Source organism: Epinephelus lanceolatus, chromosome 3, assembly GCF_041903045.1.
Source record: "Epinephelus lanceolatus isolate andai-2023 chromosome 3, ASM4190304v1, whole genome shotgun sequence".
Lineage (NCBI taxonomy): Eukaryota > Metazoa > Chordata > Actinopteri > Perciformes > Serranidae > Epinephelus > Epinephelus lanceolatus.
The window spans coordinates 15,117,501-15,136,546 of record NC_135736.1 but is presented as its reverse complement, the minus strand read 5'-3'; the positions used below and the strand labels follow the sequence as shown (position 1 = coordinate 15,136,546).

Here is a 19,046-nt window from a genome sequence, read left to right as displayed (position 1 = left end):
ATGCTAACCTTCAGCCTGACCTTTGTATTCAGGCAGACGGAGATGGTTTAAAGCTCCCACCCCTCTAACTGCCTCTCTTTGTGGTCTGAGGCACATGTTGCATTTTTGTAATGAATACTAAGGCACTTACATTTTGTAATGCACAATGTAATTATGCATAATTTTGCACTGATTTATTGCAGTGTTACATCAGTGGGGGTGTATTTTGAGTCCTATTTCAGAAGAATTTTTATACTATATATAAGCTATTTAATTACATCTATATTGGTATACAGGCTTTTGCTGCAACCTACTGTGTTGTGCGGATGAGCTTCTTTATTTCCACTTGCTGATGTATAAATGGCCAGTAAGGAGCAATTAAAATTTGAGTGAGATTTGGATAAACAGTGTTGGGAGGGTCGAGGAAACACATAAAGCCAAACACAAGACCACTTCTGCCAGTATGCATCTACCTCATGAATTCAAATTCGGTCACTAATAAGGCGCAGGTCCCAGACGCAGATGTCATGACTGCCAGCCACTGAGGGCCAGCATAATGGTAGCCTATAAGTGATTCTGTGAATACATGAGGAGCCGTATTTAAGTCGTCATCACGGTTAAGATTTGCACGGAATCAGACGACTGATGCAACAGGACAAGCATGATATTCACACATAAAGATTGTTGCATCAAAACATTTAACTGTTAGTCATTTGTAGCCTCTGAGTCATAGTGTGGCACTGATTTAATACACAGTCAAAGGTACTGAGACGTCAGTCATAGTTTCTTTACTTTCATATCCTCTTTTATGAAGTCTTGAGTTGCTGGTTTGCAAGCTCATTAAAGGTATAGGCTTAAACGGTACATTAGCAGTTCCCCTGGGGATGGGAAGCTATGGTTGACCTCTAAAGCTAAAGGACATATTGTCTGGGTCAAATACAGGCCACTGTCTGTCTCCACCTCCCTTAGCTACCAGACAGTGGTAAAAGCATTATCCTAGCATGTTACTTGCATAGATGGATAGGCTCAGTTTGGCGTGACTGTTACTTTGATTTATGGCTTGTTTCAGACTGTGGAATGGGGCGACTCACCTACAAATGGTCCCACAACAGCAGCTGTTTCAAATCCTTTTGATAAACAATGGAACAGAGTTGACCTCTTTTTGACCATTTAAGTACTATCACAGCTTAGTTTAAGATGAGGGCAAGTTTGGGTGGTCAGATGACTGAATCAGCAATATTTAGTGAAAAATGTAATGTCAGCACATAGAAAAGGACTGTGTACAATTAGATTTAGACAAAATTCAGAGGAATATTTAGGTTTCATTTAATTAAAAGATGTCTTTTTTGAAAAGACCTCTAAAACACAGTGAATTGAAATCTGATAGGCGGACGTTGGAAAGTGTCACATCAACACCAGAGTGGGTAGATAACAGCCTAGTTAGTTACAAGGATTGCAATAGCCAACAATATCTTAAACTTGGTGGGAAGATGAGCTACCTAAACTCTCTTGTTCATACAGTATTTATCAACACAGGCTGGCTGTTAATTGATAACCAAATACTAAGTGTTTAGTTGTGACTTTTGGGTATGAGTCAGCTGTCTTATTCCAGCCCTTTCATTTTGAAACCATTGTATGGTTAAAAAAGGGCTAAAAGAAGACAAAATGATACTGTGGTGAACTTTTCCCGTCCACAAGGTCAGGAATGAATTGTAATTCTTTTATTTAATAATAGACATCCAAAGAAGTATTTGTAGAATCCCCTGCCAAAATATTTAGGAGAGTCCCAGGTGATCGTAACATGATTATCATCTGCTTAGTTTGTTAACAGGACACTAATGTGTTGCCAGATTTATCGTCTCTCCTCTTACTGTTAAAGTGAGGGTTTGTGGTGGGGATGATGATCCATGGACAACACTGAGGGCAGCTTCACCCCAGGGCTTCCTGGTCGTTTACTGATTCCTAGTTGACCTAGCTTTCCGTGTTAGGATCTGAATGAGTCTGGTCCTCTGCCAACCCTGGGTCACCATGGCCTGCCTGCTCACGTGGCAGCTATTCAACACTGCTGGATCCCCACAGGGCGCGGAGATGAGATTTGATTCCTCATTGATGCTAGGGTCCGCAGTGATACAGTCTGCATAAGCCCAGATAAGATTATCAGCATATTTAAGCATGTTGATCTAAATCCTTATGGGGCTTCTGTAAAATGATATTCAAATCTTTAGGGGTGGTCTTAAAGTGATGGCTCACATTTTTCATGCCACCTTTGTTTTCAAAATATACTGATGTTTTCTTTAAGTTTCCTGCTCTTTTTAAATTTCTTTTGTGGTATTGATGGCACTGCTTTTTATGTAGAGACTCAGTGCTGAATTGCTAAAGGTTAAACAGAGAAACTTCATTACACAAAGCTAAGGAGCCCTTTATTCAAATTTCAGGGATGAGAAGTTAATTTGCCCATCTATAATGCAGCGCTCTTGCTTTAAGAACACTTAACACTAACACACTAATGCATATACATGTCCAGATGGCTTTACCGTGCACCTTGCTGTTGCATAAATCTCATGATACTCACAGTACTTTGTCACGTGGCTTTTTTAATGTGAGTCAGGCTCTTGTAGCATTGATTTCGAAAAATAACCAGTAAGTAAATTATGTGCATCATAGAAACCTGGATGTCTGTCTATCCATCTATCTGGTAGTTGGTAGCAGTTAGTAGTTTTATCTCTTAAAACACTTTGGTCTCCTAGTTGTTATTGTTGGTCCTTTGTCTAAATCCTGCCCTCTTTTGAACTTTATTCGTCATCATAGTCGTCAGTAGCAGCAGCCTGCTGTGCCTGGCAGTACAGTTGGTGAGAGGCCATTGATGACAATGAGAGAGGCTTTCCCCTCTGAGGTAATTGTGGCTGAGACACTGGAGCAGTGTGCAGGTTAATCCCTTAATCTTCATTAGCATAGTTTTGTAGCTGAGGAGCCAAGTCTGTATTATTGCTCAGTTGAACATAGTAGCAGCTGGTTAACCAGTGTTGCTTCTTCAGCAGTTGTTATCACCCACAGCAAACCAAATGACACATGACAAAATCTATGACTGAATAATAATATGAGGAAGGAAATGCACTTGGCACGTTTGGTAGACCCCAAGGTTACACACACAATCTGTTCTGTTGAATAAGCTCAAACCCAATTCACCCCTTACTCCTACAACGTAGCCCTACGCCTCAGTTTTACACGTTCATGCCGAGGGGTTGGGTGTCCTGATTCTTGCAGGGATAGAGGGGAAGGGTGAAGTGTTATGGCTTTTTGAATCAACACACAAATCAATAGAGTAAACTTTTGTTTATCTGAAAGTATGTAAGGGCTGACCCAAATGCTCCGAAGCTTCAAAGCTTCAATCGTTGCCATGGTAATCAACACCCAAATCAGTATTCAAATGCTTTGGGTTTTTTTTTTTCGTTTTGTTTTTTCACCAGTAAAGTGGTGGAAGAAATTGAAAAGAGGTGGTCAGCACAGTCACTGACCCCTGCTTAAAGCTTTTGAATTAGCTGTCCTGGTGAGGCAGAGGCGCAGGTGAGATGAAATGTGGACGTTATCCTTGGCTGGCAACTGTAGTGAAGCGCTGCTTTGTATCTTGTGATGCTGTCCGACCCGCAGCATTTGAGGTATTATTAATTGTGGAAAAAGTGCTTGCAATAATCCAATCTTCAGACTTCTCTTCCTTCTCTGTCACTGTTTTTCTCTCTCACACACACACACACAGCAGTGCAAAGGCCTGCTAAAGAAGGGTCAGGTTCGGGTGGTCCCATCGTGTATCATCAAAGCTTTGAATATTTACTTGTAATTATTATTGAAGCTTCAAAACTCCTACAATACATGTGTGACAGAAACGGGTTGATCCAACACCAGCAGTTGAATCACTAACTAGCATGTTGTGTAGCTAGGCTAACTACAACAAAACTTGTTTCAAGTCTCTACTACACAAGGCAAACTGATCCACCAGCATTCTGGCATTGAAGACGTCGTCTTTATCTTGCATTTCTCTGATTTGCTGCTGACACCCGCAAAAGTATGCCTGGGGTGAAGCAAGAGCAATCACCACAGCTGAAGATGGCGTATTTAAAACGTCTGGCTACAAATTTGTCCCATCTGTCTATGTGAACGCATGGAGGACTGCTGATGATGAGTCAGGGTCTTGAAGGGTTGTCCCATTTCACAGGGGAAAATTTCAACCACCATCTCTTGTAATTCTGTTATGAGGGGCAAAGGGGCATTCAAAAACAAGGGGTCGGGTTTAGTGAGAAATGGGATGTAAACATAACTTTTGCTTGTTTACAAGAAAACCACACAAGACCTGTTTAAATAAGATTTCCAAACCAATAGATGGAATCAAGTTTTTGCCAATCCTTTGCTGCTAATGATTTGGAATACATATGCACAAAATAGGCTAATGCATATCATTATGTCCAGGGTTAAGGCCGAAGATGATGACCCATTTTAACTTTGGTGGCTGATTTTTGTCTCTGAGTTGGATTCTCTGTCCACAAATGTTCTGCCAAGATTTCTGGCCTCTGTCTCTCCTGTTTTTCTCCTGTCTGCCGACAACATGGTGTCCGTTTTGTCCCACAGGAGGCTTTTCTGGCTGCCTCCGATTTGGCCTGCACCCATACTGTCGGCTTTGGCAGTGTAATTTCCCCTGACAAGCTGATGGTTAGTGTTCATCCACTCGGGCCCAGTCAGTGTAATTTGGTTTGTGTTGAGATCGTCTGTTCCCATGTTGTGATTCTGTCTGATTTGTGTGACTGTGTCATTTTGGTTACTGTCAAGGTCTCCACATTGAACGGGTGTAATACTAGGTTGGTTTCCCAGGCCTGTCCATATCTTTTTCGGAAGTGGTGCTTGTTTCTCATTCGTGGCAGGTTCACATGCTCTAACATGATCTATTGTGTGATTCATGTACATGATGTCTCCAGCACAGCACTGTTTTGGCGTATAGGGGTCTCAATGTAATAACTCTGTATTTCTCTGCTGGTATAAACATCTGAAATGATCAAAAAGTCTCACCAACTCTCTGACCCTCTGTCTGATAACTGCATGAGAATTCTGTCTTTTAAGACACATAGTTTATTCATAGACTCTGTATCTTATTTTCTAAATGAGGCTAATGCATGCGTAGTTGGCTGCAATAAATAATGCATCCAGCAGCATGCAAGAGCACTCACACTACAGGCTTTACATTGTGTTTTAGATGGTGGACAAAATTCCTTTTGGCCGCCGAATCAGTCTGTTTTTCAGCTTTTTTTTTAAAACATCTAATATTGCAGTATTGGGCTTGTTGCTTTATTGGACACTGACTACAATTACATGCACACGGGTTATGTAAGCAGTATAATCTGTTTGGATATTCCAAATTATGCCTTTTCCGAATTAAGTATTTTCCAATTAACATGTGAGATATGCCAGTATTAGTCAGGTTTTAGGAGCATTCTTTGAATATGTCTACAGCGCATTCAGAACATGCGTCTCAACAGGGGTTTTTACCACAGTTTGCGCCACACGGCTTCTTCTTCTTCTTTTTATGGTCATTTCTGTGTGTTGTCATGGATACGCAGCAAACAAAACAGCTCACCAACAGTTTGCAAGGTTGTCGAGTAGGAATGCATGCCCAAAAGGTTGTAGGGAGAGACACACACCTACTTTTAAACATCATGAAAAACTTGGATATCAACAGGTTTTTGGATATGTGCAAATATTGTGACACTGACCTTTTCAAGAAGGTGGTTGAAGGAGTGAAAGCAGGAGGCTGTGAACAAGTCCACCACTAAGAATGCAAAAAAATGATTATTTTATGCATATAAATGTTGTCAGTGGTGGAGGTGAAGTGGCAGAAAATAATGCAAATTAAAGAAGAGGACAGGTGGCACATGTGATATGTGTTTTGGCCTCCTAATTTCAGGCAGATGTCAAATGCCTCTATAGCCCATTGGGCTGTACAGGCACTGCAGAAGGACTGATTTACTTCTGTTGTTGAACTTGTATGTAAATGTCTTTGCCAAGAGACTAAAGCCCTATTCGGACGGGATTAGTTTTACATAGGTACGTGGGGTAAAGTAATAATTACCAGAGATTTTAGTCCCGTCCGAATGTGCCATGTCAGTAATCATTACCACATGATGTCAGTAAATATTACCGCGACTTTTACCTTCTGTAAAAGGGTCCCGGACAATTACCTCAGGTAATACTAATCCCGTGCAAATAGACCAGCAGTAAATATGTGTGTTAGGGCTGTCAAAAAAAAAAAATCGAAGTTAGAAATATATTCAAATATATATATTTTATAAGTTCGAACCTAAATTTGATCATTCGAATATGTATATCACGGCGAATCCTGTTCGGGCGGAGATGGCTCGTGCACAAGCCGGGCCAGAGAGGGACGCAGCGGGAGGGAGAGGCGCCGACGGAGGAGCCCGCTGCGCCAACACCACCCACTGCACTGTCCGTGATGTGTGACCTGTTCGGGGAGACATACAGGGAGAGTGTTGCACCTGTTGCCTCCCTGCCTACCCTTTTTTGAAGAAGAGATGAAACGTTACCAGAATGAGACACCACTACGAGCCGACCAGGATCCACTCTTGTGGTGAAAAACTACGCACTGAAGTATCCAAACATTGCTCAGATAACAAGGCAGAAGTTGATCATACCTGGCATTACAGTGAGGTCAGAACAGGTGTTTTCATCCAAGTGTCACGTTCATATTGCGCCAGTAATAGGCATCTTATTTTTTTATTTTTTTATTTTTAATAAAAAAAAAAAAAAATGATGATAATAATAATAATAATAAATTCTAATATTCGAACTCTACTAAATTAATTCGAAAATATTCTAACTCAATTTCATGGCGCTTTTGACAGTCCTATTATACGCACATGATGGCAGGAGGGGACGGCAGTGCGTGCATGGATTTACCCATCCCACTTGTGGTAGTTTTACTGATTATTTCTTATCCCGTGCGAATCGGCCATTAATATTACTGATGTCCTGTGGTAAAGTGACATTACCCCACATGCCCATGTAAAACTAATCCCGTCCGAATAGCGCGTAAGGCTGTGATATGGTTGGGATAAAAAGGGGTCATATACCTGCATTGATAATGAAGTGGCAGTCCATGACCATGAATAGAAAGAAGTTAATATAGAAAATGCGTAGATGGGTGGAAGCACTTGTTTATTTACCTCTTTTTTACTGTCTCTTTGTGTAGTGTTTAGCACCACCTCCAGTTCATTGACAGAGAAGTGATTAAGGCGTCGGTCTGTCTGCAGCCTGTGATGTTTATACAACTCCATTTTCCATCTCTTAAGTTCACTGTTGTGTTTATTACCTGCAACATGTTGGTTTTCTCTGCCACTGCTCTTTATTGTTGCTGCTTGGCCTGCTTTGTCTCGCTCCATAATTGTCACAGGATTGTCTAGCCAGCTCTAAACAAAGCAGTGGCCTGCTTCGCCTCACTTAGGCCCTCCAATATAGACATTTAGGGAAGAAGACAAAAAAGAAAGCCAACAGCAGAGAAACCCAAACACAGACTTATTCTCTTACTCTGTCCATCGCTGTTGAAAGCCATTGTATGTTGCCTGTGATGCAAACCCCGCAGAGACTTGCTTCATACAGAATAGAGTGCTTGTCTCCTAAATATTTCACAAGGAGAAAGTCTTTAGACTGGTCTCCTCGCCTGTGATGGGACAGTACGAACGGACAAACTAATATGTTGGCAAAAAGACAGCAGTAATTACTCAACAGAAACTGTGTCAAGTTTAACAGCCAAGACAAAAACTAATAAATAATTTAATATTTAAGTTAGCTGCACTTTTACTTAAAATATCACTGGAGAGAAGCAGTTAGCTTAATCAAAACGTTGCCACACATTTACACTTTACAACTGTGCTTTAAAAATATTAACTTGAAGAATATTTTTGAGAGTTTGTTATTTCACTAGCAGGGTGAGAGATGCAATATAATATATCAATGGAACAACTATGTACCATTGAAGGCTGACTGTATATTTGGTGATAGCCTATTTTTTTTGAAGTCTTTGCCCTGTTTTTTTAAAATTTATTTTTGTCTAATTTGTGCACATCTCATTTTTAACCTGTCATTAACATCTCTCTGTCTTTCCTCTCTTCCAGTCCTCTGTGCAAAGAACCTGGCAAAGAAAGACTTCTTCCGTAAGTACAGCCTATTTTTACATATTGCTATTTCTGTCCCATTCCCTCCCGCGTGCATTAGAATGGGCTTTGTCAGCAATGGCAGCTTGCTGGCTTTTGAAGCCATGCTGTAAATGAAGTCCCTCAGGAGCTGCCTGTCTGTTATACGCACTGGGAGGCTCCGCACGCACAGGGACCCACCGGTAACCTAACTTCTAGTAATAGGTATCAGATCCACTGGTACAGAAGCTCAAGACCTAATTAAAAAAAGGCTTTAATTAAACTAGACAGAAATTACACCTCAATGGCAATGACAAGAGAATAAACGCAAACTTCACTATGTAGTCAACATGACCTTTCATCCTCTGATTTTCATTATGTTGTGAAAACGTTACATGGCATGTCAGATCATGCATATTTTGAAAAGTAGGAAAAATATTTCTATTTTTACTAGAAAACAAGCTAATGAGAACACAGAGAAACTGAAGAGTGAGATGGGACTTAATGGATTAAAACACACAAGTGTACACAGACATTGATAGATTGAGATGCTGATAGCTGGAGGTCATTCAAGGGGGAAGTAGTATGTTTTGTTCCTGGCTTCTAATTTACTATTAGTTAACATTTAGCTTAAGGCTGTTTCTTCAACCTCTGCTCAGGTGATCAGGGCAAAGGATCCATTCATGTAAGAGGAGATGTGTTATTAAGTTCCACTGATGAGACATTTTCACTCCCACGCAACCCACATTTAACCTTAATTGCTAGTTCTGATCACGGTAAAAGCACTAAATTGCAAAAGTGGTGTGGTGTTTATCTAACAATTTGGTTCTCCATTAACCTGGAAGTCATGGATACAGACAATAGCAGGCTTATTTTTGTCTTACGCGCATGCGCACACACACACACACACACACACACACACACACACACACACACACACACAGGGAAGTCTGACAAAAGTGTAAGGGTGAATGAACAGGTTTGACTTGTGTCAGTATCGGTGCCCAAAGGTATATACTAACGTTTAAAATACACATACATGTATGCACAGTCACATGGATAAACACACCAAGAAGAATCCTTTTATCAGATTTCCAGCTGAATGAGATGCTGTGAGAAGGCTTAGTTGTGGAGAAGAGTAAAAGCTTTAATGTCAAAGAGGGGCAATTTGGCTCACAGACAGCAGTCAATAATAAGTTTAAGAAGAAAGAAGAATACAACAATAAATAAATAAGATAAGTATAAGATCAGTTACTTAGTTTCTGAATCTTCACACCACACCATGATGTTGTCGCACCCTGTTGAATTTCCCCTCTGGGATTAATAAAGTATATAAAATTAAAAAAAAAATAAATTCTCTCTTCAGAATCGACATATAGATCTGAACCAAATTAACATTATTAGGATCAGAGCTACTGAGAGGAGCTTTGCTTAGATCTATCAAAAAAGCAGCAATTGAAATCCCCCATTATATGGTCCGTGTGGAGAGGCAGTGCATTGGCTGAAAAGCAGTCCAGGAAAACATTGGCTATTGTCTAATGACAAGTGTTTTATATTATTTACTTTGTTTTATTTATCTGCATTCATATGCAGATATCTGTGAACAGCGATTAGCCGATATGACCAGTGCACAGAAGAGGAAGTCTTGTCTGGATATCCACAGGCTACACCGGATCAGCCTGAAATATAAGCCCTTGCCCCCATCAGCTTATTGTCATCAGACAATAGCCATTGGGTTATGAGATGAGGTGAATAAAAACAGCTGTGAAAAAATATTTTATGAAATTCTCTTGACAGAGAAACGGTTAAAAACTCAACATTGGGGAAATTCTCTGTTGTACTTGAGTCTCTGAGGCTAGTCATACTCCTGCATGACTAGCCTCAGCCCTTAAAAAAGACCAGTATCAGGAAGAAAAAACTTGAAACCTTCATGATAGTAGGATGACAACAGATCAGATAACAGCACAAGCAAATCCCCTTTCAACCGGGCACAATAAACAATACTAAGAAACAAGAAAGCAAAACAAACAAACACAGGAGACTGCTGTCATGGGTCACCAAAGATGCGGCGCCCTGACTACAAGTCAAATGAGGCTTGAGCATGTCACACCATCACACACAGATTTCCTCCATCAGAGGGGTATTGGTGACCTCACTGGGTTTGTACAGTGGCTAAACAAAACCTTTTCACTTCCATCTGTCCGCTTTTACAGGGTTGCCAGATCCTTTTGCCAAAGTGGTGGTGGACGGTTCAGGACAATGCCACTCTACAGATACTGTGAGAAATACGCTGGACCCAAAGTGGAATCAACATTATGATCTGTAAGTCAACAGAAGTGTGGAGCAGCATCACATGTTGCTGTACACGGCTTATGCCTCATTGAGAAACAAATATAGTGTCTGTGTGTGTGATGATTTGTGTATGATGTCACGCGCCACCTGAAATTTGAAACAGTACAGAAAAGCATTGTTGTCACAGAAATGCAGCATACTGGTTTTGCTCTCGAGTGTGTCTCAGTGTGTAACTGCTATGACAAGTGTTTTAGGAATGCAGATCGAGTCGCCTCTTCACTGTGTGCAGAAACACCCATCTATAAAGCTTTTGAGTTGTTTTACGTGTGAACAAAACATCTTGAGGGGTGAGATTATAGACATTTCATACCTCAGACCTCACCAAGACGTATGTATATGAGATTTTTTGGGAGAAAAACACAACTCATAGTGCTGTGAATTCCTTCTTTCTGAGATAACAGATTATTCCTATTTTGGGTATTAGAAGAAGGAGTTTGCCAACTTGTTTTGCACTCCTGAACAATGTTCCTCTGTGAATTGGAGTTTGTCTAATTCATATTTTTCTGGCTTTCTCACTTTCTCTGAGTCAGATTTGGCTTTCGAAAGGCCAACACACATTTAGAGTGCTGTTTTATTCTAGTAATCTCTTTCAGGGTAAGCTGTATATTGGCCTTTAAGAATCTTCTTGAAATCTGATTTTTCTGTCAAGGACGCTTTCACTTTCTGTCAGTCTTAGAAATGTATACGCAAATCTGTATTTCAAACTAAATCTATGAACAAACCAATAGTAAAAAAAAACAAACCAAATAGATACAAGAGGAAGAAGCTTCTCTTATTTGCTGGTTACATCGTTAATAAAGGCTACAACCACAGTACATCCCTGTACTGAGGTCTGTGTTGACAGGCCGTTACAAGGAGTGTTCACCCCAAAGGACCCGTGGAAACCAAGGCTGTGTAGTGATGAGAGATGGAGGGAAACAGTGGTAGAGGAAGGAATGAAGGAAAAACTGGATAGAAGAAATACTGGGAGGTTTTTAGTAGAGAAAGAGACATGAAAGGAAGGTAGGAGAAAGGGATGTACTCTAGAATTACAAAAGAAAAAGAGGGAATAGTAATGATAGTTATAAGATGACAATACGTAGCACACTCTGAGCAGATTGATAATTTCTTTTATAAAAAGGTCAAAAAGTTAAATTTAATAGTTTAGCAACAAAAATCATGTTTTGGATTGGCTGGTTGGCAGAAGAAGAATTTTGATGATCGATTAATTGTTTTAGTCATTTCTCAAGCAAATACTGCAAAAATTCCAGCTTCTCAAACGTGAATGTTATTTGTTTTCAGTAATACTAAACTGGATATCTTTTGTACTGCTGGGTTTTGCACTGTTGGTCAGACAAGTCACTTCAGAGTCTGGGAACTTGTGACGGCATTCTTCACTATTTTCTGATATTTTATGGACCAAGCAATTAGTTAATCTATTTTTCAATAAAATAATAGGCCGGTTAATCAGAAATTGAACATATTTTTTAAGTTGCTACCCTAAGTATAATAAAACTCAGCAGGAGAAGTTCGGAAGCGTGATGCATTCACTTGAGAAAAAACAGTTGCTCTATTTTCTTGGGGAAAAATTATTAGATTTTTATGCTTTCGCATCGATGATAGTTGTGGCCGGATGTTCTCAGGTTGTCCGTCCGTCCGTCCGCCTGCCTGTTCAACCAATTCTCATGAATGCAATATCTCAACAACGCCTTGAGGGAGTTTTTTCCAGATTTGGCAGAGATGTCCCTTGGACACAACTATGAGCTGATGACACTTTGGTGGTTAAAGGTCACTGTGACCTCTCATAACATGTTTTAGCTCAAGAATTCATAAGCTAAGTATGACAAAATTTCACACAAATGTCTGATTAGATAAAATGATGAAAGTGATGACATTTTATATCCAAAAGGTCAAAGGTCAGCTACACTGTGACATCGTAATGATCTGCAAAATCACTTTTCTGGCCTCTACTCAATGTCGAAACTCAGGAACAGAAGGGGAGACATTTGGTCAGATACCGAATTGGTGACACTAATCTTCCATCTTGAACCCATGGAGATGCAACATATCTTCTGTGCTGCCAGGTTGAAGGTGTGTTTGAAGCATCTATAAGAGTTAATAGCTTCTTTGCAGCAACATTTGAAGCTTTGTCAACTGTCACAGCTACATATGAGTCTGGACAGACATGGGTGTAAACTGTAACTGCAACTTGACTGATTTGCAGAGACATACAATTGCAAGCCAGTAACCATAGTTTTTTGGGGTTTTTTTTAAGTTGTAAGATTATTATCTCCAAATTATGAGACATTTTCATGAAAAAAATCTACTTTTGTTTTTCTGAACTAACAAGGTTTAAGAAAAACAAGAATTTTTTTTTTCATGTAAAATTTTCTCATAATTCTGAGCTAAAAATCTTGTTGATTCAGGAAAACAGGGTAATTTTTTTCTCAAGTGAATGCATAACATTTCCATAAGGTTCATATATGTATCTGGATTATTTAAGTGTCCATTCATACAATATGTCACCAAATGATTCCCTACAACAGCAGATACAGGTTGCCTTTCTGTGCACACTTTCATTTTCAAACACACACCTCTCTGCAGTGCTTCCTGTACCCTGTCAACAATAACCTCAGATCCCCTCTTTACATAATTCTCTGCCCCCATCTCAATCCCCACCCTCTCTGAGGAGTATATATGCCGCCAGCGACCCCTGGCCTCTTCCTCTGTTTCAGGAAATGGCTAACATGCCACAGAAAGCAGATGGGAGTGTGGGCTTGGCAGATTGCCAGCTCACCACACCCCCAGCTTTAGGAGGAGGGGTCTTTTCCCACATGACTCTGATACTACCAGAAGCCTTAATGCTCTACATTTTGTGTCATACGTAGCCTGCAAAATTATATAACTTTTTAACTACAGTTGATGCTCTATAGTTCTTAATGTATGAGGACACACAGACCCAGCCAACTTTTTGAAAACATTCTGTTGAAAGTTCATGAACTCCCAGTAGTATGTAGGTCTGGTTTTGGCATGCTGCCTCCTCATGCTTAGCCTCCAATTTCCAGCCTTTTTAGTGTAAACTCTTCACTTTGCTTTGGTTAGAGGGTCAGATTCTGCTCCCTCTGCCTTCACTCTATATTAAATGCGGTACACGTTGTGCTGCGCATGCCATGTCCTCTCAAGAGAACCTGTGTTACTTTACCAGGCTTCACACATACTGCATGAACAAGATCTGGTTTTTAGTAATAAAATGTTGAACATAGTAGTGGTACTAGCAGTGCTACAGTCAGATTTTACTCTGCTTATGGTCATCCATATTAAAAATGCATTGGGCCTTCATCGCAGCCTACCTATCACAGGCCCTGGAGGTCTGTATGGCAGACATACCCACCTACAGTATAATCAAAAAGTGAGTAACTCCAGACATTGATTAGTAGTGGTTCAACCCGCAGAAGATTTTTCTCTGCTTCATTCCTGTCTGCAGTGAGTTGGCGCAGTAAAAACGTGGGTTGACACAGGAGAGAATGCTAACAGAAAGCAAGCTGTTTGCTCTGTGCTTGTTAACAGGCATGGTCTGGGTTTTATATTCAATAAGTGTTTTGTCTTTCTCAGTCTAGGACAGACAACAAAGGTTTACTAAACACTTACGCCAGACATACCTACATTGCACCCCAGGACTTATTGTACTCTACAAATTACGTTATTGCTTAAATATTCACAGTTTCCCATTATGAGAGACAGGAAACGTCTGAGGAAGCATATGTCCAAAAGTGGAAGAAGAGAAGTAAAATGGGGTGGTCGGTTCAATGTAACAGCAAGGAACACGGGAATCGAAGAGGAATGCTTTGGCATCAACTCAATTTACATAAATCAGATCAAGGTACTTGATATGGACGAGCCAGAGCTGTAGAATCTCCAGTCTGATTTATTTTTGTCTTTATAGATGTTAACAACTGAAGGCTGTCCAACACTAATGTGAAATATATCCAACCTGGAGTGAAATCTTCCCAATGTAATGTACGTTCCCTGGCAAGAAAAAGTTTGGGAAGTCCTGCAGGTCTGGATTTAGTATGTCCTGCAAAGCTAATCTGGATTTGACCCAAGAAGTTTTTTCCCCTCCTCTGCTGTTGTCTGTAGGATTACGAGTGCTGATCTTCATTTTTGTTGTTGCCTTAACCTCCTAATGAAGTGTGTTTGTGTGAGAAAGAGATGTATGGATTGTTTGTAGTTGTGTTGTTGCTGTGCTTGACCACCAGTGTTTAGTAGTCAGTGATACAAAAGTTTCTTGTTCTTGTTTTAGTGGATTTAGTGGTGGAAATTGAATAATTTAACACAATGAATAGAATAAGGAACGTGCCAAGAGCACGAGGAGAACCCTGCACAGACTGTTCTGTCTGAACCCTGAGCAGTATTCACAAGAGTCTCATAAGAAAAAGATGAATCTAATGGCTTATATTACCATCTCATTATTAATTCATGTGTAATTAATGTCATCTATGTTATAGCATTATCTGGAAAAAGATAACTTTGATGATTGTAATTACATTTGACATAATATTCAGGTGTATATTTAACCTCCGGGGGTATATTTCCTTTTACTTGGAAATCTTTTATTATTTTGAGCATGCTGGGATAATGTTTCCGTTGTCATCAATCAGTCAGACGATTTCCCCTTCAAGATATAGATAAGAGATAAGAGTATGCACAGGGCACCTCCCTCCTCATGTACATGCCTTGAAATAATTTGATGTAATTTAATTTTTACATTTTGGTAGTTGTAGTCACGTGAAAGAACCACACAAGGGAAATGTGTTAGAAAGATATTAGACATGTATTAAAATGTTATACACCTTGTATACTGTGGTTTTTAGAGCAACAACAACCACCTATAGAAGACAGGGAGTCACAGTCAGTTCAGTCTGTGGTTACATTGTGTATGTATTGTACTTCTACCTGCTTTGCAGTCCACTTATTAATCAGTGTTCTCAGTGTTTTTCCTACAATTGCACAGGCCCAGCAACCCCGCCATAAAAATCTTTTTTTACTGCCAAATATAACACAAAATATTCATCCCAGTGTTTCCCCCTTGTTCATTCTGCTGTGGCACAATACTGTAAGTCCATAAACGAGGCAAGTATCTGTGGTTTGTTCTCATGTCCATAATAACAGTGGTGTGTTATCTTAACTGCTGAAGTCAGTTGAACAGGTGACATGAAGATAACGTTGCTGGGACCGGTTACAAACAGGCTTGGATGTGAACAACACACTAACATGCTGATGGATTTGGTGTTTTTGTGTTTTTAGCTGAGCTATTCGTGAGAATGTTTGTTTAAAACAGATCGGGGATGCTGTTTTGCCCTCATTGTTTCCCATGCAGTTTGCTGAAAGTTATGTAACGTAGCCTCAGTGTGTTTTATGTGGAGTAAGCACTGCACTGGAGTCAATTTAAAAATGCTTTATAAATGTTCGATTGCTTGTCAACAACTGGTCACGGTAACTTAGGAGGCAATTTGGCCTCAAATGCTCTGATTAATTTGGCTTGCAGTTAACACACCAGTCATAATATTGTTTGAATGAAAACTTAACTCCTGGCGTTTGCTCCTGGTGTTCGTCACCATTGCTTTGGAAGAAGGAATTAATGGTAGTAAAAGTGGAACCAGCTTTAAAATTGATGTATTTTCTTTTTTAAATAATGTGCTGTGGCTCTAATTTATGCTGACGTGAGGAGTGGTTTATGTGAATTTCTAACAGCAACTGATAAATATTGGGTGGCAGAACGAGTGAATAATAATAATTACATCAGTGCTTGCAATGTTATGTCAGAGAACAAGATTTCCCAACACTGTTTTTGGCACAGTTATCGTGAGTGAGGAAATAACATTTTGTTCTACCTGTTCTCTGATTCTTAGACACTCAATCATTGTCTCGTGTGCTATTTCAGTTCTCTTTTTTTGCGCTAGGTTGCTTTGCACAACACACCTTTGCATCACAGAGACCTCACAACCACACTGTGTAAAGAGAGTTGCACAAGATTAAACCCAGAGCACGTTAATGTGCTCAGAGAGACAGTTTGAGTTGCACTACAGCATACCAAATGCAGGAAACCAAATTTCAACTTCACAGTACAATGCTTATACATCTGCTGTTCTAAGATTAGAACGGTGTCCTAATCAAGAATGGAGCACTACTTTATAAGAACATTTATTCAGCTGTTTTGTTTTATTCCCCATTAAATCTTTGAGTAAAAAAGTCTCCCAAATTGTCCTAATTAGTGAAATATTCTGTGTCATCACACAGTTATATTATGATGTGTCAGAAGCCTTTTACAAGATAGATGGTTTGAACATCTTACCAGTAGTTTCTAGTATTTAAGTATCCACCTCCTGGAAAATAAGCCTTTAATTAACTCACCTTTATTGGAGAAGAAAATTGAAACTTGCGTTGCAAAATGCTTTGTGCTCTTTCACCCATTTGTAATAGTGTTAAATGACTAGAAGATGAGATCATAATCAACATGTGCAGCAAAGCACAGGCCTAGACACATCAGCATCTGCTGAGAGAGAAAAGTGCCAAGATGCAAATCTCTGCTACTGCATCCTGATCAGATTTTCAGATAGCAACTAGAGACTGAATCACTGGACACTTAAGAATATCCACAACCCTCACAGGTTATTTAATTTCAGTGCAACAGTTTCCCAGCTTTTATGATTTGGCGAACATTCCAAGTTTTGATGTGTTTAGTAGGGAAACCCCACTTCACGCTTATGGTACACAGCATAATATAGAGCTTGGCATCAGCGCTAGGCTGTAATTACGTGCATGTCAGTGACTGTGTGATTGTGCATTTGACTGTTGGACTCTGCGTGTTTACTGTGGTAGCTGTCTGGGTCTCAGACAGTGGTGGAGCACATCTCGGGGACTTCCTCTGTTCTTAAACCACGACTAGACTGACCTAGACCAGTGCTAAATCTGCACAAACACACAAGCACGTACACACAAGGTACTTAGAAATGTGCTAATCAGCCTCATTACACAGTCTGAAAGTCTACACCGCAAACATGGTGTGCATTGTTTCCTTGCTGTCAGGGAGAAGAAGTTGGAAGTGATGCAAAATACAAGTTTCTGTTTTTTCTCTGTTTTTTAGGCAGTGTTCGTTAATGTTTTGGAAGATTTCTTAAGTGTTTAAGCTTATGATTTTATTCAGTTTCCATCTGTTTTACCCTGTGGGCTGATGAAAACCTGCTCTGTTCTTTGAGCTTTGAGCCACCCCTGCAATGTGCACACGAGCATACACCATGCCTCATTGGGCCCTTTGAAATTCTATACATATTTTCAGGATTCAAACTACTCCTCTTTCTGTCTCATTAAACCGCTTTCTTTCTCCTCCCCTGTCAGATACATCGGAAAGGCAGACTCAATCACCATCAGCGTATGGAATCACAAGAAAATCCACAAAAAACAGGGCGCAGGTTTCCTGGGCTGTGTCCGGCTCCTGTCAAACGCCATCAACAGACTCAAAGACACTGGCTGTAAGTACCTGTTTGTGTGTGCATGTGGATACTCTGTGTTGGTCTCTGCATGCCCCCCCCCCCATATGCTTATCATGGCCTTTACCCTAACGCGCCAGTCTGCCTTGTTAGTGAAGGCTAATGGGAAAGCTCCATGGGAAATACAGAATTAATTAATGAATAACTAAACAGCGGTTGGGTGAGCCATGCTAACCTCTCTTCACACATGTATGCACACACATCCTGCCTTCAGCACACAAAGTCAGACAGACAAATGTGCGGACCAGACCTAGTGTCTCCAACAACAAGACACCAACTTCATGTCAGGGAACCTTTCCTGTGCCTTTGTTTTATCTGGCTGCCGCAGTTTGATAGCAAGCTAGCCTGCTGGTACATGTGTAGCTCTTTCAACAGTGCCGCTGTCCCATCCCCAGCTTGCAGCCTGCTGGGGCTTTTGTGCCAGCCATTCATTGCCACGAGATTTACGAGCACAATACACATGCAACTCCTTTAGGCCACACATATCAGAAATATTGCCTGCTGTAGACATCCGGCACCTGGGACTAAATCAATAGCCACAATTCATTTTTACAGCAATGCGCCTTTCTGTCAAGGAAACAAACAGCTTTTATTCTTGGAAACATGGTCCTGCTGATAGAATTATTGGCACTGTTTTGCACAAGATGTAGAGAGAGGAAGAAGGATGCTGTTTTGGGATAGTTGTGTGATATCCTTGGTTGACCATAAAGTTGATCTCAGACCGATGTGGGTAGCATACAAAGGAACAGCAATGATTTTGTAGACACACACATTCTCAAACGCTTAGTTTCCCATCTGTGTGGCTTCTGACTGTGTCTCCTGTGATGTGCCCTTTGACTTCCAACTCATTTAGACAGTCCATATGGCCACATGCTTGTTAGCCCTGTCTTATTTGCAGTACAAGTTAGTTGTTACTGACACATATACACTTAACTGTAGTACATTAGTACATACTGTCAAATTAACATTCCTTCCACACATTCTCCTCCTTTCCTTCAAT

At 40.3% G+C, this 19,046-nt stretch overlaps 1 protein-coding gene across 1 annotated transcript in view; it reads left to right on the top strand.

The window, feature by feature from the left end:
- LOC117255527 (E3 ubiquitin-protein ligase SMURF2-like) overlaps positions 1-19,046 on the top strand; it is a 72,593-nt gene that overhangs the window by 23,495 nt on the left and 30,052 nt on the right. Inside the window, exons 2-4 of the mRNA XM_033624528.2 lie at positions 8,151-8,189; positions 10,382-10,490; positions 17,895-18,028. Coding sequence (XP_033480419.1) covers positions 8,151-8,189; positions 10,382-10,490; positions 17,895-18,028 — 282 coding nt within the window. The remainder of the gene's footprint in view (positions 1-8,150; positions 8,190-10,381; positions 10,491-17,894; positions 18,029-19,046) is intronic.